At 43.5% G+C, this 20,868-nt stretch overlaps 1 protein-coding gene across 10 annotated transcripts in view; it reads left to right on the forward strand.

Moving 5' to 3' along the window:
* ep400 (E1A binding protein p400) overlaps positions 1-20,868 on the forward strand; it is a 146,125-nt gene that overhangs the window by 118,598 nt on the left and 6,659 nt on the right. For all 10 annotated transcript variants that reach the window (XM_072587693.1, XM_072587691.1, XM_072587694.1 and 7 more), the window contains 5 exons: positions 3,693-3,903; positions 9,295-9,443; positions 10,682-10,795; positions 15,603-15,798; positions 20,666-20,820. In XM_072587693.1, coding sequence (XP_072443794.1) covers positions 3,693-3,903; positions 9,295-9,443; positions 10,682-10,795; positions 15,603-15,798; positions 20,666-20,820 — 825 coding nt within the window. The remainder of the gene's footprint in view (positions 1-3,692; positions 3,904-9,294; positions 9,444-10,681; positions 10,796-15,602; positions 15,799-20,665; positions 20,821-20,868) is intronic.

A 20,868-nucleotide genomic window follows, 5' to 3' on the forward strand; every position in this document is an offset into this window, starting at 1 on the left:
GGGTGTGGACCTGACGAGGGAGTCACGGAGGGAGTGTCTTTTTGGAACGCTGATAGGGGAGGTGAGGGAAGGGAAATATATCCTTGGTGGTCGGGTCTGTTTGGAGGTGGCGGAAATGACGACAGATGTTAAGATGTATCTGGAGGTTGATGGGGTGGTAGGTGAGGACCAGTGGGGTTCTGTCCTGGTGGTGATTGGAGGGGTGGGCTCAAGGGCGGAGGAGCGGGGAGTGGAGGAGATGCGGTGGAGAGCATCGTCGACCACGTCTGGTCTTTGAAGAAGGAGGCCATCTGGGTTGTTCGGTATTGGAACCTGTCCTCCTGGGAGCAGATGCGGCGGAGACGAAGGAATTGGGAATATGGGATGGCATTTTTACAGGGGTAGGGTGGGAGGAGGTGTAATCTAGGTAGCTGTGGGAGTCGGTCGGTTTATAGTAAATGTCCGTGTCGATTCGGTCGCCCGAGATAGAAATGGAGAGGTCTAGGAAGGGGAGGGAGGAGTCTGAGACGGTCCAGGTAAATTTGAGGTCGGGGTGGAAGGTGTTAGTAAAGTGGATGAACTGTTCAACCTCCTCATGGGAGCACGAGGCAGTGCTGATACAGTCATCGATGTAGCGGAGGAAAAGGTGGGGGGTGGTGCCAGTATAGCTGCGGAAGATGGACTGTTCCACATATCCTACGAAGAGGTAGGCATATCTGGGGCCCATGCGGGTGTCCATGGCTACTCCTTTGGTTTGGAGGAAGTGGGAGGATTGGAAAGAGAAGTTGCTCAGAATGAGGATCAGTTCAGTCAGTTGAAGGAGGGTGTCAGTGGAAGAGTACTGGTTGGTACGGCGGGAAAGGAAGAAGCGGAGGGCTTTGAGTCCTTTGTGATGGGGGAATGGAGGTGTACAGGGACTGGATGTCCATGGTGAAGATAAGGAGTTGGGGACCGGGGAAGCGAAAATCATGGAGGAGGTGGAGGGCGTGGGTGGTGTCCTGAACGTAGGTGGGGAGCTCTTGGACTAAGGGGGACAGGACCGTGTCGAGGTATGCAGAGATGAATTCGGTGGAGCAGGAGCAGGCTGAGAGAATGGGTCGGCCGGGGCAGTCAGGTTTGTGGATTTTGGGCAGGAGATAGAAACGGGCGGTGGGGGGGGGTGGTTGTGGGACGATGAGGTTGGAGGCGGTGGATGGGACATCCCCTGAGGAGATGAGGTTATGGATGGTCTGGGAGACTATGATTTGGTGGTGGGAGGTGGGGTCGTGGTCAAGGGGGCAGTAGGAGGAGGTGTCCGCGAGCTGGCATTTAGCCTCAGCGGTGTAAAGATCGGTGCGCCAAACTACCACTGCACCTCCCTTGTCTGCCGGTTTAATAGTGAGGTTGGGGTTGGAACGGAGGGAGTGGAGGGCTGCACGTTCCGTGGGTGAGAGGGGTAGAGAGGTTGAGGCGGTTAATGTCGCGGCGGCAGTTGGCTATGAAGAGATAGAGGTCAGTTAAGAGGCCAGTGTGGGGTGTCCAGGTGGATGGGGTGTGTTGGAGGTGGGAGAAGGGATTGTCAGAGGGTGGGCGAGAATCCTGGTTGAAGTAGGCGCGGAGGCGAAGGCAGCGGAAGAATTGTTCGATGTCTCGCCGCGTGTTGGACTCGTTAGAGACAGGCAAGAGCTGCTCTGGCTTGGAGAGACTGAGATGATGCTCTTAATGACCTGAGGGCCCAGAACTGTCCGTGTGGAAGGAGGAGTTCCCTGGTTGCCCTCTGATCTTCTGTTATGGCAGACTTCAGACACAGTTTGAGGGGCTTTGCAATGCCGGTAGACTTACTGTCACTCCAACAATGATGACTGAATGAGATATTAAGTGTCTTGATTGCCTGTCTGCATTTGGTTAAAGGTTTGCTGATTTCACTAATAGGAATTAAAACTGCGGGAATGGTCCAGCAGGTCAGGCAGAATGTGTGGAAAAAACAAGTCATAACCTGAAACATAACACTTTCCACAGTTTCCAGATGTACTGAGTCCTTTCAGCGGTTTTTGTTATTTCAGATTTCTAGCATCTGCAGTATTTTATTTTTGCTAATTCCAGAGACAGTGCACATTTGGGAGATTTACAAGAATGGGGAGCCACATCAGGGAGACCTCGTGAAAGGTTTTTATATTTTGCTGCCAATCCCACCCATACTCCTTCCAAGGGACCAAGAAATGTCCCCAATATTTCCTAAGATTTTTTGACTTTACCTTCTCCCTGTTCAAGTACAAGATGTATCCTCTAGTTATCTGTTGTCTGGGCATAGTGGACCATCTCATTATATATTGTTGCTTTTTAAAATCTTGAAGTGTACAGTTAACTCACTTCTCCCTCCAAGAAGAACAGGCGACTTTATGTAATCACTCCATTAGAACCTAATCTGTACATCTGTCCTTTTCTTTTTAATTACTGCAAGATCCTGTTTTGTACTTCACTGTTCAGAATTATATGCATATGATTTAAAGTCTGCCTCTACCTTTTACTTATAAAAAGGCAGGATTATCACATTGTTTCAGGTCAATATTTCAGTACACCCTAACACCTCACTTGCTTTACCAGCTACAACTAAACTTTGTTGTAAGTGGTTTCAATTGACTTTCAGTCAGGACTCTCTGATCTCGTTAGTTCTGATTGCCCATTTTTCTTTTTCCATTTATGTGCTTATCTATTCCTCGACACTCAGGTTGTCCTCATGTGATACAACTTGCATTTTCTCGCCATTTAAATTTCACCTGCCACCTGTCTGCGATTCCCCTTGCAGGTTCTGATCCTCCTATAGCTAATGCTGCTCATCTTCGGATGACCAATTTCATTGGCTTTGCATATCACGTCTTTCAGTGCAGTGCAAGACACACATGATGAGGACTGAGAATGTGAATATGGGCTTGACACAACAATGGTGTTACCTGTTACAATAATAATCCCTCCCCCCACCCCAAAACCATACTTCATCTGCATGAGATGCCATAAAAGCTGGTATTGCAGTTTGATAAGCCACAAGGTTAGGCCACACTTAATCTATTGCATTTAGTTCTGGTCACCACATTACAGGCTGGATATGGAGGCTTTTTGAGAGGGTGCAGAAGAGTTTGCCAGGATGCCACCTAGCTTAGAGGTTATGAGGAGAGGCTAGAAAAACATTGGGTTGTTTTGTCTGGATGTGCAGAGGCTGAGGGGAGGCTTGATAGAAGTCTATAACATCATGAGATGCACAGACAGGGTTGATGGTCAGAATCTTTTTCCCCAGAGTTGAAATGTCTAATATTGGGGGGGCATGCATTTAAGACGAGAGGGGAAAAGTTCAAAGGAGATGTGAGGGGGAAAGTTTTCTACTCAGAATGGTAGGAGTTTGGAATGCACCATTCCCAGGGTGCTGGCAGAGATAGATGCAATAGGGGCGTTTAAGGGACTTTTAGTTAAGCACATGAGTATGTAAGGAATGGAGGGATATGGCCCAGGGCAGGCAGAAGGGATTAGATTAATTTGGCGTCATGTTCAGCACAACATCGTGGGCCGAAGGGCCCATTTCTGTATTGTAGTGTTCTATATTCTAGATCAGCTACCTATTAGACGCCACTCCTGCACTTTCTTTCCTTTAAAGCCAACAAATGAAAAAATTGAGCAGTTTAATCCAGTGTGATCAAAGAAGGGACAGTATATTGTGTTAATATCTCTTATCTGTCTTCCAGTCTGCAGGGGGTACAACAGCTCAGGTCGTACATGCTCAGCAGCGAACCGTGGCCACATCTGCTGCTACCACAGAGGTTGTAGCCATAGCAACTAACCAGGGTGTCCGAGCTGCAATGGCCCCAGTGACAGCCACAGCAGCAGCAGTGGTGACGACCAACCTGACTCCGGTGCAGTCCCAGACAAGACCATTGGTCACGCAAGTCACCCCAGGTTGGACAATTATTGCCTTTTGTCATGCCACAAATTGACAATTGCATAATTGAGTAATTTAATGACTTCTACATAAATCAGAGAATTTATTTTGCACATATGTCTGCTCATTTCTTTCAGTGCCTTTCTCTGTAATTACCTGTGTTAACTCTTAATGCACGATGCATCTTTTAACATGCACTTATCTTAAGCACCACTCACTGCCTTCTTACAGAAAACCAGTTTCTAATCCATACTGCTAAATCACCTTCAATCCCATGTCTCCACATTTTCTCCAAAAACCTACCATGTGGAACCTTTTATCAAAGGCTTAACTGAACTGCCCTACCCTCATCCACCTGCTTGGTCACCTTCTCTAAAAACAAAGTGAGGTTTGTAAGACATCACTTGCCCTTGACGAATCCATGTTGACTACTTCCAATTAAATTGCTGCTTGCTAGATGGTTATAAATCCGAACTCTCATAATCCTTTCCAAAACTGTTCCTACGACTGACATAAGGCTCTCTGGTCTATAATTACTTGGGTCATCTCTACTGCCCTCCTTGAACAAGGGCATGATATTTGCAACCCTTCGTCTGTCAACAATGACGACTCAAAGATCAAGGCCAAAGACTCCGCCATCTCCTCCCTAGCGTTCCAGAGAATTCTTGAAAAAATCCCATCCAGCCCAGGGGACTTCTCTACTTTCATACTTCTAGAATTGATGACACCTCCTCCTTACTAGCCTCAATCCTTTCAAGTTTAATAGCCTATATCTCAGTCTTATCCTCTACAATATTCTCCTTTTCCTGAGTAAAAACAGATGAGAAATATTAATTTAGCACCTCTCCAATCTCCACAGGGTCCACACACAACTTCCCACTTCTGTCTTTGACAGGCCTTATTCCTACCTTAGTCATCCTTTTATTCCTCACATACCTATGGAAAGCTTTAGGGTTCTCCTTTATTCTACCTGGTAAAGACTGCTTATGTCCCCTCGTTGCTCTTCTTAACTCTCTCTTTAAATTCTTCCTAGCTAATCTGTAACTCCATTGCCTCATCTGAACCATCTTGCCTCAATGTCACATGAGCCGCCTCCTTCCGCTTAACAAGAGTTGCAATTTCTTTAGTAAGCCACAATTCACTTACCTTATCACTTCCTACCTGCCTGACAGGAACATACCTATCGGCTTTTGCCCGAAACGTCGATTTCGAAGCTACTTGGGATGCTGCCTGAACTGCTGTGCTCTTCCAGCATCACTAATCCAGAATCCATACCTATCAAAGACATGCAATATGTCTCCTTAAACCAGCTCCACATTTCAGTTGTCCCCATCCCCTGCATTTTGTTACCCCATTCTATGCCTCCTAAGTCTTGCTTAATCACATTATAATTGTCCTTCCCCCATCTATACCTCTTGTCCTGTGGCATGTACCCTTTCCATCGCTAAACTAAATATAACCGCATCATGGTCACTCTCTCCAAAGTGCTCACCTACCACTCAATCAAACAGCTGGCCTGGTTCATTACTAAGCACCAGATCCAGTGTGGCCTCCCCTCTTGTCGGCTCTTTGACATACTGTGTCAGGAAACCCTCGTGCACACATTGGACAAAAACTGATCCATTCGACATACTAGAATTATAGCATTTCCAGCCAATGTTGGGGAAGTTAAAGTTTCCCATAATGACCACCGTGTTCTTTTCACTCCTACCCAGAATAGATTTGTCAGTCCTCTCCTCCGCATCCCTGGGACTTTGCATAGGCCTATATAAAAAAAAAACTCTAAGCAGTGTGACCTCTCCTCTTCTGTTTCTAACCTCAGTAGATGAGTCCTCGTCAAAAGTTCTTTCAGCCACCGTTATACTGTTCTTGACTAACAAAGCCAAACCTCCCCTGATCTTAATGAAAGATCTAAAAACAGTGGACCCTGCAACATCCATTCCTGACCCTGCTCTACCCATGTCTCCAAAATGGCTACAACATCGACATCCCAGGTACCTATCCATGCTGCAAGCTCACCTACCTTATTCCAGATACTCCTGGCCTTGAAGTAGACACACTTCAAACCAGTTTGCTGTCTGCCAGCACATTCCTGTGACCATGAAATCCTGTCCATATCCTCCCTACTCTCATCCTCCTGTGTGCTGGAACTACAACACAGGTTCCCACCCCCCCTGCTGAATGCAAATCCTTGATGATCTTCTATGTCTCAATTAAGTCACCTCTCAGCTGCTTCTCTCTAACAAAAACAGCCTCAAGTCCCTCAGCCTTTCCTCATAAGACCCTAGTAAATCTCCTCTGAACCCTTTCCAAAGCTTCCGCATCCTTTTTGTGATGCGGTGACTAGAACTGTACACAATACTCCAAGTGCAGCCGCACCAGAATTTTGTACAGCTGCAGCATGACCTTGTGGCTCCGAAACTCAGTTCTTCTACCAATTAAAGTAACACGCCATGTGCCGCTTTAACAACCATATCAATCTGCATGGCAACTTTCAGGGATCTATGTACATGGGCACCGAGATCTCTCTGCTCTTCTACATTTCCAAGAATCTTACCATTAGCCCAGTACACTCTATTCCAGTTACTCCTGCCAAAGTGTATCATCTCTCACTTTTCCACATTAACCTCCATTTGCCACCCCTCAGCCCGGCTCTGCAGCTTATCTGTGTCCCTCTGTAACCTGCAACATCCTTCAGCACTACCACAACTCCATCGACCTTAGTGTGGAGTTTGCACATTCTCCCCGTGTCTGCGTGGGTTTCCTCCGGGTGCTCCGGTTTCCTCCCACAATCCAAAAATGTGCAGGTTAGGTGAATTGGTGAGGCTAAATTGCCCATAGTGTTAGGTGAAGGGGTAAATGTAGGGGAATGGGTCTGGGTGGGGTTGCGCTTTGGCGGGTCGGTGTGGACTTGTTGGGCCGAAGGGCCTGTTTCCACACTGTAAATAATCTAATCTAATCTTATCTAATCTAATCTATTCTAATCTAATCCATCCTTCTACGCCCTCATGTAGGTACATTATGAAAATGACAAAAACCAGTGGCCCCAAAACAGATCCTTGCGGTACACCACTGGTAACTGAACTCCAGGATGAACATTTCCAATCAACCACTAGCCTCGGTCTACTTTCAGCTAGCCAATTTCTGATTCTAACCGCCAAATCACCCTCAATCCCATGCTTCGGTATTTTGTGCAGTAGCCTACTGTGGAGAACTTTATCAAACACCTCACTGTGATCCATATACACCACATCAACTGCTTTACCCTCAACTACCTGTTTGGTCACCATCTTGAAGAACTCTAATGTTTGTGAGGCACGACCTACCCTTCACAAAACCATGTTGATTGACTATCCCTAATTAACTTATTCCTCTTTAGATGATGATAAATCTCATCCTTTATAATCTTTGCCACACTTTATCCACAACCGAAGGCTCACTGGTCTGTAATTACCAGAGTTGTCTCTACTCCCCTCCTTGTACCAGGGGACAGCATTTGCATTCCTCCAGTCTTCTGGCACTATTCCTGTAGACAATGACGACATAAAGATCAAAGCCAAGGACTCTGCAATCTCCTCCCTGGCTTCCAAGAGAATCCTAGGATAAATCCCATCAGGCCCAGGGGACTTATCTATTTCCACAATTTTCAGAATTGCTAACACCACCTCCTTGTGAACCTCATTCCTGTCTAATCTAGTAGTCTGTATCTCAGTATTCCCCTCAACAACATTGTCTTTTTCCAGTGTGAATACTGATGAAAAATATTAATTTAGCACTTCCCCTCTCTCCTCAGACTCCATGCATAACTTCCCACTACTATCCTTGATTGGCCCTAATCTTTCTTTAGTCATTCTTTTATTCTTGATATACCTATAGAAAGCCTCAGGGTTTTTCTTGATCCTATCTGCCAACAATTTCTCATGTCCTCTCCTGCTCTTCTTAGCTCTCTCTTTAGGTCCTTCCTGGCTAACTTGTAACTCTGAAGTACCCTAACCTAGCCTTCACATCTCATCCTAACATAAGCCTTCTCCTTTCTCTTGACAAGAGATTCAACTTCTTTAGTAAACCATGGCTCCCTCACTCAAAAACTTCCTCCCTGCCTGACACGTACATACTTATTAAGGATTCGCAGTAGCTGTTCCTTGAATAAGCTCCGCATTTCAATTGTGCCCATCCCCTGCAGTTTCTTTCCCCATCTTATGAATTCTAAATCTTGCCTAATGGCATCATAATTGCCTTTCCCCCAGCAATAACTCTTGTCTACATTATATATCCATCCCTTTCCATTGCCAAAGTAAACATAACCGAATTGTGGTCACGATCACTAAAGTGCTCACCGACCACCTAACACCTGGTCGGGTTCATTACCCAAATCCAATGTGGTCTTGCCCCTTGTTGGCTTGTCAACATGTGTGTCAGGAAACCATCCCGCACACATTGGACAAAAGCTGACCCATCTAAAGTACTCAAACGACAGTATTTCTAGTCAATATTTGGAAAGTTAAAGTCCCCCACAAAAATAACCCTGTTATTCTCAACCTTATCCAGAATCACCTTTGTTATCCTTTCCTCTACATCTCTGGAAATATTTGGAGGCCTACAGAAAACTCCCAACAGGGTGACCTTTCTTTTCCTGTTTCTCACCTCAGCCCATACTAACTCAGTAGATGAGTCTTCAGATGCCTTTTCTGCTACTGTAATACTGTCCTTGACTAACAATGCCACACCTCCCCCTCTTTTACCATCTTCTCTGTTCTTACTGAAACATCTAAATCCTGGAACCTGCAACAACCATTCCTGTCCCTGTCTCTGAAATGGCCACAACATGGAAGTCCCAGGCATGCAACCAGAATGCAGCCATCGCGTTATTGAAGAACTATCTGTGGGATACTCAGGAGGGTTGGTCAGGTTGTAGAGGCTGCGCTGGATGTCTTGTGTCTTCACAGGCTATGCCCAAACTGTATTTCAAAACAATATCAAATACCTCTGACAGCCATAAATGCAGACACATGACTTCCAGTAAATCTAAGCAATTAGCTAAAGACATGTCCTTTCTTTGACATTTTCAAACCAAAACCTATTCCTTATTTGAATGCGACCAGAAATTCAGGGGCCCAATCCCCCTCCACCCAAAACATTTTAATCATCTTCCTAAGTCACTTCGACTCAGTGACTCTAGGCATAATTGTTAGAAGATATTATTTTCCTAAGAAAGTGGAATAAATATAGTGCAGATGATTGCAGTGCAAGTTAAAGCTTGGTTTAATATGGGAACTGACACTTGTAAAAATCATTTGACTTTATGCATTTCATCCTGGCCTTAATGGTATTATAATGACAGTGAGTACAACTCTTGCTAACAGTCTTCACCATGACCCTGCCTTGATAATTTACATTTGTATCCTCAGCTACGGGCATTCAGCTGACCACCGGAAAACCTATCTCCCAGGCACAAATCCAGCTCTTCAGGCAACCCCAGACAGCTCCAGTACAGGTTCAACAAATCCAGCCACAGTCTCAAACTTCAGCCCAGCTGAAGACAGTCCAGAAACTGCCGGTAAGTCTGAGCTTTCAGTTACTGTCTGAAACACAAAAAGATATGTATATGTTTTAACCACATAAACAAAAGTATGTTGCGCCTTCAATTTTTTAATCACTTGTTCATGGGGAGTGGGTGGCTCCAGCTAGGCCAGGATATATTGTTGCTCCCTCGTTGCTCAGAGAGGAATTCAGAGTCAACTACATTGCTATGTGCCTGGAGTCACATGTAGGGTAGGCCAGACCAGGTAAGGATGGCAGATTTTTCTTTCCTGAAGTGTATCACTAAACCAGCTGGGGTTTTACGGCAATTGACAATGGCTCCATTGTTGCCTTTAGGGTAGTTTTTTTTATTGCAGATTTTGTGAATTCAAATTTCGCCATCTGCCATGGTGGGCTTCAACACATGTCTGCAGAACATTAAGCTGGGGTTCTGATGGTCAGTCCTGTGACATTTCCAAAAGCTGAGGGAAGGTGGTGGCATTGTGGTAGTGTCAGTGAAAAGAAATCTTTGGGTTCCTTCTTTCATCAAAAAATGTAACGTTATGTTCAATTTTCATTTTTATGTCTACTTCCAATCCCAATACATCTTGACCTTTACAGATGCTATTGCTGTTTAAACCCCTATAAGCATTCAGTGCAGTCATCACAAAGATGTATTTTCATGGAGACTCCTAAGCTGTGTACATGGGTTAGTGTAGAAAATGGAGTTGCAGATGAGCACCTTATGTAAACTGATGCCCTCTAGTCCTTAATTCCCCAACCCTGGGAAAAAGACTGAGTCTCCTACACTCTAAAGAAAAGAGTCCTAGTTAGTCCAACCTCGCCCTATAACTCAGACCCTTGAGTCCTGGCAATGTCCTTGTAAATTTCTTCTGCACTCTTTCCAGTTTAATAGTCACCTTCCTATAGCAAGGTGACCAAAACTCAACACCACTACATGTGCGGCATCACCAATGTCCTGTACAACTGCAACATAAATTCCCAACTTCTATACTCAGTGCCCTGACTGATGAAGGCCAGTGTGCTGAAAGCCACCTTCACTGCCATGTCCACCTGTGACTCCACTTTGAGAGAACCATGCACCAGAACTCCAAGGTCCCTCTGTCCCGCTACATTTCTTAAGGCCCCACCTTAAGGCTTGTTGGGAACTTGAGTTCCTCATTATTCAGTCAGATGTGATTATTGTAAAGTGATGTGCTATTGACTGTCATTATGTAAATGGATAGAATTCAATAAAGTCTTTTTCCTCATTAGGATCAGTTAATAAAATTGAAACAGAAACAGCAGCAGCAACAGCAGCTGGCTCAGGTGACACAAAGGAACACTGTCCTCGGTGGTGCTGTGACTAGTCTCCCAGTTGCCCGCATAGTAAGTTGTACTTATATTACAAATACCGCAACTGCTATGTGATTATACAATTGTAGTTCATTGTTCACACAAACCATTACAATGTGTATAGAGTTATCGAAATGTACAGCACAGATCCTTTGGTCCAACTTGTCCATGCCGACCAGATATCCAAACATAATCTAGTTCCATTTGCCAGCACTTGGCCCATATCACACTAAACCCTTCCTATTCATATACCCATCCAGATGCCTTTTAAATGATGTAATTGTACCAGCCGCCACCACTTCCTCTGGCAGCTCATTCCATACATGCACCACCCTCTGTGTGAACGCGTTGCCCCTTAGGTCCCTTTTATATCTTTCCCCCCCTCAACCTCTCACCATAAACTTATGTTCTGGACAGTCTAGTTCTGGAATCCCCCACCCCGGGAATGACCTTGTCTATTTATCCTCTCCATGCCCCTCATGATTTTATAAACCTCTATAAAGTCACCCCTCAGCGTCCAATGCTCCAGGGAAAATAGCCTGTCTATTCAGCCTCTTCCTATAGCTCAAATCCTCTAAATCTGGCAACACCTTTTTAAATTTCTTTTGAGAAGATTCTTCTCATAATCTTCCCAAAACTCCCTGTATTCCGTGAGATCTAACCTTGCTGACCAGTCTCCCATGAGGAACCTTGTCGAACACCTTACTGACGTTCATATAAATCACGTCTATCGCTCTGCCCTCATCAATCCTCTTTGTTACTTCTTCAAAAAACTCAATCAGGTTCATGAGACATGATTTCCCACGCACAAAGCCATGCTGACTATCCCTAATCAGTCCTTGCCTTTCCAAACGCACATAAATCCTGCCCCTCAGGATTCCCTCCAACAACTTGCCCACCACCGACATCAGGCTCATTGTTCTATAGTTTTCTGGCTTTTTCCTTACCAGCTTTCTTAAACAGTGGCACCACATTAGCCAACCTCCAGTCTTCTCGCACCTCATCTGTGGCTATCGATGATACAGATATCTCAGCAAGGGGCACAACATTCACTTCCCTAGCTTCCCACAGAGTTCTAGGATACACCTGATCAGGTCCTGGGGATTTATCCACTTTTATGTGTTTCAAGACATCTCTGAACATTATGCATCCTTCCCGATAAGTCTGTTTCATCTGTAACAGAAAATGGTTTTGTATGTTTTTGTGTAATTATGCATTTAAAGAACAGTATCATAAAATAGCATCAGGTCAGTATTCAGGCTGAGAACTTAACTAAGCAGAGAAAAAGGATAAAAATATGAAACAAAAATGGAAAGTCAGCAAATGTTGTTCTCTTACCTAGAATTTTGTTTCTTCACAGTTGAAGGATTATTCCTGTAAATAAGGGCCTCAATATCACTAATGTAGAGTACTTGGGTGTTCCTAACCCCTTCACAGCTAAAATGGAAACACGTGCATTTGTCGCGGGGTGGGGATCAGATAGAGTAAACCTGCTGCTTCACCTTCAGACCTTCTGTTGTGAAACTTTAATTATCCCTTCCCTGTCACCAAGGTTTTGACGTAAACAATTAGAAATTTTATTCGGAAAGATTCAATGTAGCTATCCAACTTTCTTTTCTATTTCCAAAATCTATGCATTCCAAAATCCCAGAATCTTTCGTTTGAGTTTTCATGTAGACTCTAAATGTTAGCTTACTTTCTCTCCCTAGATACTGCCTGACCCGCAATGTTCTCTAGCACTTCTTGTTTTCAGTACAGATTCCAGCATCTGCAGTAATTTGCTCTGACAAATCCACATATCCACTTTACCACTTTTTCTCCATGATTCTTGATTCCCCTAATTTTGACCTTCAGTATACACAAGGACTTGCTCCAACAGCTATGTGTGAGAAGGAGTTCCAAAGGCACTCCCCTTTCATAGAGAAGAAATTCCTCCTCCGTCTTAAATTGGCACCCCTCTATACTGAGACTATGCTCTTTGATCCATGATGGGAAACATCCTCTCAGCATTTACCCTGTCAAGCTCGCTAAGAATCTGGTATGTTTCAGTGAGACCACCTCACATTCTTCTGTGTCACAGCTACCTGATGAAGGAGCAGCACTCCAAAAGCTGGAGCTTCTAAATAAACCTGTTGGACGATAACCTAGTGTTGTGTGATTTTTAACTTTGTCCACCCCAGTCCAACATGGGCTCCTCCACATCTTCTGAACTTCAGAGAGTAGAGTCCCAATTTATTTGACCTTTGCTCATACGACCTTTGCTCCCTCCATACTGGGGCTCATCCTACTGAACCTGTGACAAAAATTACATAATTCACAATATTAAGTCTACTTATTTATTTATAAATTTGAGTTGTTTTGTGTCAGTACACTTCTAGGCATCAGTCTCTCTTACTGTATATTCTTGAGTAATAGTCGATCCCATGTAAAAGTTGACCACCTATTTTTGGCCAAAGAATCCTGGAATTTTCTATATATCTTGTGTAAAAGTCGACCTAAATCTTCACAGGTAACAGAACAACATTTAAGAGTGGAAATAATGTGATGAGGAAATTCCTTTCTTTTGTGCTGTCATGTGATTTGATGTACAATTTCACACCAATTTGAAAGACTCAGGTGACAACCAACTTTATGGAATATAGTTATATACCTAATTGAGGTTTTGAAATTTCTTCTTCATTTTTTGTAAAAATGCCCTCCAGAAAAAACAACAAATGTACAGCAGTGATTAAACTTGCAAGTTACTGAAGTTGCAGAGGAAACAAATACCTGTAGTAGCAAGAGAATTTTGTGTATCAGAGAAACTTGTGAGAGAATGGAGAAAGATACCAACTCCATTTCAGACCATGCCAAAATGAAAGTGTGCCAACAGAGGTAAACCTATCAAGTGGCCACAACTGGAGAAAGGTGTTGCTGAGTGGATACTTGAAAATCGTCAAAATGGAATATGTGTTAGTCGTGAAGCCATCTGAATCCATGCAAGACGCAAATCAAAGAAGAATGGAATTTTGGATTTTGTGTCGAGTGTTGAATGGTGCATGAGGTTCGTGAAAAGGCATGGCTTAGTACTTCAGCAGAGAACTCAGACTGCACAAAAGCTGCCTGCTGGACTAGAAGATAAGATATTACAGTTTCACCAGTTTGTCAACAGAAATCAGCAGAAGGAAGCTTACAAGTTAGTGTCCATTGGAAACATGGACAAAACCCCTATTAGTCTCAACATGCCAGAGATTCAAACTGTGAACCAAAAAGAGGACAAAAAAAAAACAGTATTGGTGAGAACCATTGGCCGTGAGAAAAGTAGGTTTACTTTAGTTCTTTTTTGTATGGCTGATGGCACTAAGTTAAAACCCATGGCTGTTTTTAAGAGAAGGAAAAATTTCAAAAAGAAATTGTCATCCATATGCATCCAGAAGGCTAGATGGATGAAGGTGGATGAAGAAAATGGATGAAGAAAGTTTGGAATTGGTGGACTACATAAGGAAAAGAGCTTGCTGGTCTGGGATCAGTTTAGATCACATCTAGTGAAGAATGTTGTTGATAACATCTGATTACATAACACTGACATAGCTGCAATTCCCAGCAGACTTGAAAGTGTTTTGCAACCAACAGGTGTTGGTATTGATAAGCCATTTAAGGACGTGATGAGAATGAAGTGGAATAACTGGATGTGTGATGGGAAAAAAACATCTATGAAAGGAGACATTGTCCAAGCTCCATCACTGCCCCTGATCTGTGAATGGATCATTGCTTCATGGAAAGAAATAAGAGTTGATACTATTTTCAAATCATTCAAGGAATGTGGAATATTGAATGCATTGGACAGTACAGAGGCTATTATCAATAGGATGACAGATGAAGAAGAAGTGGATGATGTGCTATCTCTAACTACAGGTAGCGAGGATAAGGAGGATCCATACAGTGATATTGTTCATCCTGATGATTATGAAGCTTTATGTGCTGAAGATGTTGAACAATGTGATTTTGCACTTTTGAACGTTTTGACATCTTAAATTAAAGATGTAACATGTACTAGTAATTGTCATTTAAAGCCGTATTATATTTCTACTTCAGTATTTGTATGTATAAATAAAAGCCTACCTGTAATTCGTATTTGTTTCTGTTGTCTTTATCCAGTAACTACCGTAATTGGTTGTGGGTTTTTTTTTCATTTACAGATCAATTGGGCTTCTGCTAATGATATGGTGTGGATTTTGAGGGTTATGAATTTCAGCCCCTCAAAAGTAGTCGACCCCATAAATTTAACATTAAAAGTAGTCTAAAAAATTCAGCCATTACTGGAGTATATACGGTATTTGTTAAACTTCACTTAACTTCAATGCATTTAAATAGCATTCTCTTTTCCTTTAATGTTCTGTACAATGCCGGTCATAGTTTCCTGTTTAAGCCAGTAAATTTAAGCCTCAAATCAGTGCACAGTTTTTCAGGTAGGAAGAACTTTTTTAAAAAAAACTTTTTTTTAGTGATAAAAATTTATAGTAAAGAATAAATGGAAGCAAAGAGAAATCAATTAACATTTCATGTTTATATAGGGTTGACTATTCATCCAAGATTTAACAGATAAATATTATAGTATTTTTTAAACTTGTGTTCATTTCAGTATCACATGTAAGCTTAAAATCCTTAAATGCTATCACTGACAAATTTGATTTACATGAGTTTGCAGGGTTCATGTTACATCGTAGCTGTACTGGAATTCTACACCTTGTGTTTCATGTAATATTTTCTTGTCTCTTGACCGTCTGTTTCATTGAAAACTATGAGGTTTCTTTTTTTGAGAATTTTTCGAAACATATGATTTTTATTTTGTTTTCTTCAGGCCAGAGTTTCAACATCACAGCTGCAAGCTCAGGGACAGATTCAGACACAGCCAGTTCAGACTGCCCAGGTTACGCTCACAAAGCCACCAGTTGTGTCTGTCCCTACTGCAGTAGTCTCCTCTGGTGTAACAACGCTTCCTGTTACTGTTGCTGGAATTAGTGTGGCTATCAGTCAGCCTCAGAAAGGATCAGCAGGTAATTGAAAAAAGCAAATTCTTGTGAATTGTCAACTTGTTTGAAAGATAATAGAATTTAGTTGTTTGAGTGACAGAACTGTAGAACTGAGATAAGTTCCTTTCATTAAAAGAGGGTTTAGTGAACTTACCTGTATGTTAGAGCATAAGACATAGGAGTAGAAATTAAGCCATTCAGCCCAATGAGTCTGCTCTGTCATTCAATCATGGCTGATAAGTTTCTCAACCCCATTTTTCAGCTTTCTCCCTGTAACCCTTGATACTCAACAACCCTAACTATCTCCGTCTTAAGTATACTCAATGACCTGGCCTCCACAGCCTCCCTTCTGTGGTAATGAATTCCATCGATTCACCACTGTCTAGCTGAAGAAGGTTCTCCTTATCTCCATTATAAAAGGTCTTCCCTTTATTCTAAGACTATGTCCTTGGGTCCTGGTCTCTCCTACCAATGGAAACATCTTCCCAACATCTATTCTGTCTAGACAATTCAGTATTCTCTGTATTTCAATCAGATTCCCTCTCATCCTTCTAAACTCCATAGAGTATAGACCCAAGTCCTCACATGTTCCTCATATGTTAAGCTTTTCATTCCTGGGACCATTCTCGTGAACCTCCTCTGAACACTCACCAGGGCCAGAACATCCTTCCTGAGATATGGGGCCAAAACTGCACACAGTACTCTGACAGTGGCCTGACTAGAGTCTGAGATGTACATCTCTGCTTTTATATTCAAGTCCTCTTAAAATAAATGCCATCATTGCATTTGCCTTCCTAACTACTGACTCAATCTGCAAGTTTACCTTGAGAGAAGCCTGGACTAGAACTCCCAAATCTCTTTGCACTTCAGACTTCTGAATTTTCTCCCCATTTAGAGTCCATACCTCTATTCTTCTTACCAGGGTTCATGACCTCACGCTTTCCCCACTTGTACCCCAACTGCCACTTCTTTGCCCACTCTGCTAACGTGTCCAAATCCTTCTGCAGGCTCCCCGCTGCCTTAATGCTACCTGTCCCTCTACCTACCTTCGTATTGTCTGTAAACGTAGCTAAAATGCCCTCAGTTTCTTTATTTAGATCGTTAATCTTTTATTCATTTGCGGGACTTGGGTGTTGCTGTCTGGCCAGCATTGATAGCCCATCCCGATATGCCCTTGTGATGGTGGTGGTGAGCTGCCTTCTTGAATTGCTGCAGCCCACTTGCTGTGGGTTGACCCACAATGCTGGTAGGGAGGGAATTCCAGAATTTTGACTTGACGATTCTGAAGGAATGGCAGTAGTGTATAAAGTGAAAAGTTGTGGTCCCAACACTGAGCCTTGCAGAAGACCATTTGTCACCAGCTGACAACCTGAGAAGTACCCTTTTATCCCCATTCTCTGCTTTCTGCCTGACAGTCAAGCTTCAATCCATACTGCCTCTAACACCATCGGCCCTTATCTTACTCAATAACCTCTTGTGCGGCACTTGTCAAAGGCCTTCTTGAAGTCCAGGTAGATAACATCCATTGGCTCTCCTTGGTCTAACTTGCTTATTGCTTAGAGTCATCGAGATGTACAGCATGGAAACAGACCCTTCGGTCCAATCTGTCCATACCGACCAGATAGCCCAATCCAATCTAGTCCCACCTGCCAGCACCCGGCCCATATCCCTCCAAACCATTCCTATTCATATACCCATCCAAATGCCTCTTAAATGTTGCAGTTGTACCAGCCTCCACCATATCCTCTGGCAGCTCATTCCATTCACTTACCACCCTCTGTGTGAAAATGTTGCCCCTTAGGTCTCTTGCATATCTTTCCCCTCTCACCCTAAACCTATGCCCTCTAGTTCTGGACTCCCCAACCCCAGGGAAAAGACTTTGTCTATTTACCCTATCCATGCCTCTCATAATTTTGTAAACCTCTATAAGGTCACCCCTCACCGACGCTCGAGGGACAACAGCCCCAGCCAGTTCAGCTTCTCCCTATAGCTCAAATCCTCCAACCCTGGCAACATCCTTGTAAATCTTTTCTGAACCCTTTCAAGTTTCACAACATCTTTCCGATAGGAAGGAGACCAGAATTGCATGCAATATTCCAACAGTGGCCTAACCAATGTCCTGTACAACCACAACATGACCTCCCAACTTCTGTACTCAATACTCTGACCGATAAAGGAAAGCGTACTATACGTCGCCGTCATTATCCTATCTACCTGCGACTGCACTTTCAAAGAGCTATGAACCTGCACTCCAAGGTCTCTTTGTTCAGCAACTCAAAGAATTCTAGTGGATTCTTTCGGCATGACCTCCACATGACGAAACCATGTTGACTTTGCCCTATTTTACCATACACTTGAGTATTCAGAAATCTCATCCTTCAGAATTGATTCCAGGATCTTACCCACGACGGGGCGCAGAGGTGGTTAATTAGGTTGATTCTGGAGTTGAGGGGGTTGGTTTATGAGGAGAGGCTGAGTACATTGGGATTATATTCATTGGAATTCAGAAGAATGAGGGGGGAATCGATAAAATAGAAATAGGATGTTTCCACTGGTGGGTGAAACTAAGACTAGAGGACGTGGCCTCAAGGTTTAGAGGAAGCAGGTTTAGAACTGAACTGAGAAGGAACTTCTTCACCCAGAGGGTTGTTAATCCGTGGAATTCCTTGCCGAGGGAAGTAATTGGCTCTACTTCAGTAATTGCTTTTAAAGCTAAGGTAGATACTCCTTTGAAAATAAAGGAATTTAGGTATATGATGAAAATGCAGGTAAGTGGAGCTGAGTCCACGAAAAGATTAGCCATGATCTTATTGAGTGGCTGAGCAAGCTCGAGGGGCCAGACTGCCTACTCCTGCTCCTAGTTCTTATGATAGCTCTACCTGACAGCTGGCCCAGTCTTAATGAGCTGAGTAGCCCCTTGTTAATGCACTTGATGATTTTATACCAACACCACAAATTGGGTATGAGTAAACGATTTTGCTTACATGGGATTTAACAGGGTTCATGGACTATGGAGAGATCTGTCTAATACCGAAGTGCACATTCCCCAAATCTGAGAGATGCTTGCAGGGGAAGCAATGTCGTTTTAACCTCCCATTTCATGAGAGGCTCATGTTTTCTCTAAAGGGATTCATTCAGCAAGAATACATGAAGTGTAAATTATCAACATTTTTCTTAAGGAGACAATTTTGAGTCTGGGAGATTTGGTTACAAGCCCCATAGCAGCATACAATCTATCTGATTGTGGGAGTACTCTGCTCCTGCAATGCTTTCTTTTTAATGCCCTTTCAGTAATGCCCAGCTCCAACTTTCCAAGTAACACATTTCTGTCTTCCCTCTCTTGCTGCCAAACTTGGAATCTGTTGCACTTCACTGGTCATATTGAGTCCTTTGCAGTTGCAGTGATCCCTGCCACTGCAACGCAACCATATTATCTCTTCCCCCCCCCCCCCCCCCCCCCAATTCCATGATGCTCTTCTGGAACTCAAACCTCAATTCATGTTTTCCAACACTCGCTCTTCATTCTCTTTCCTCACACTGTAATGACGCTTCTTGCTTAATCCTGCATTAATGAAGGGTGATTGTAGTCATAGAGTCATAGAAATGTATAGCATGGAAACAGACCCTTTGATGCAACTTGTCCATGCTGACCAAATATCCGAACCTAAATCTAGTCCCATTTGCCAGCACTTGACCCATATCCCTCTAAATGCTTCCTACTCAATTACTCATCCAGATGCCTTTTAAATCTTGGAATTGTACCAGCCTCTACCACTTCCTCTAGCAGCTCATTCCATACACGCACCACCTTCTGTGTGAAAACATTGCCCCTTAGGTCCATTTTAAATTTTTCCCCTCTCACCCTAAACTTATGCCCTCTTGTTCTGGATCTACACTCACACACCAAAAAAATGGAAAAAACCTTGTCTATTTATCCTATCCATGCTCCTCAAGATTTTATAAACCTCTATACGGTCACCCCTCCGCTACAGGGAAAACAGCCCCAGCCTGTTCAGCCTCTCTCTATAGCTCACATCCTCCGACCCTGGTAACATCCTTGTAAATCCTTCCTGAACCCTTTTCATAATATCCTTCCGAAAGGAGTAAGACCAGAATTGCACGCAATATTCCAAAAGTGGCCTAACCAATGTCCTGTACAGCTGCAATTTGACCTCCCAACTCCTATACTCCGTGCTCTGACCAATAAAGAAAAGCATACCAAACAGCACCTTCACTATCCTTAGATTTGATTAGATTACTTAGTGTGAAAACAGGCCCTTCGGCCCAACAAGTCCACACCGACCCGCTGAAGCGCACCCACCCAGATCCCTACATCTAACACTACGGGCAATTTAGCATGGCCAATTCACCTAACCTGCACATCTTTGGACTGTGGGGGGAAGCCAGAGCACCCGGAGGAAACCCATGCAGACACGGGGAGAATGTGCAAACTCCACACAGTCAGTCGCCTGAGGCGGGAATTGAACCCGGGTCTCTGGCGCTGTGAGGCAGCAGTGCTAACCACTGTGCCACCGTGCTGCCCAATCCTATCTACCAGTGACTCCAATTTAAAGCAACCTAGGAACCCTGATTCCCCCAACATGTGCATCTCTTTCTCTAGCCCTACACCCAGACATCTGATATCCCTCCTTATTTACAAGTATCTCCAAATTCTTAACCCTCCTAATTTGTTACGTGAGCTGAGCACTAATTTTTAGATTTGCACGTGCAATGTGCGTCTTACCCTTTTTAAAAAAGTGACACAAAGATTTTGATGAAAATTAATAAACTTCAATTGTATTCAATTGCTATGTGAAATAATGCCTTTGTTATAGTGTTGTTTTAGATTTGTAAATGTTCCCTGATCCTAACCATGATCTTGACTCTGCAGGAGGGCAAACGGTTGTGAAGACTGCCATACCACAGCACTTCTCACAAATGCAAGTACAGCAGCTTCTGAAACTCAAACAGCAGAAAGCAGGTCAGGCCCAGGTGACCCAGGGACAAGCAGCTGTGCAGGCTGCAGCAATCACTGCACAACAGAAGGTACACGTCCTACCCTTTAATACCTTCAGTAGATTGTTGGGGGTCGAT

This window comes from Chiloscyllium punctatum, chromosome 17, assembly GCF_047496795.1.
Source record: "Chiloscyllium punctatum isolate Juve2018m chromosome 17, sChiPun1.3, whole genome shotgun sequence".
NCBI lineage: Eukaryota > Metazoa > Chordata > Chondrichthyes > Orectolobiformes > Hemiscylliidae > Chiloscyllium > Chiloscyllium punctatum.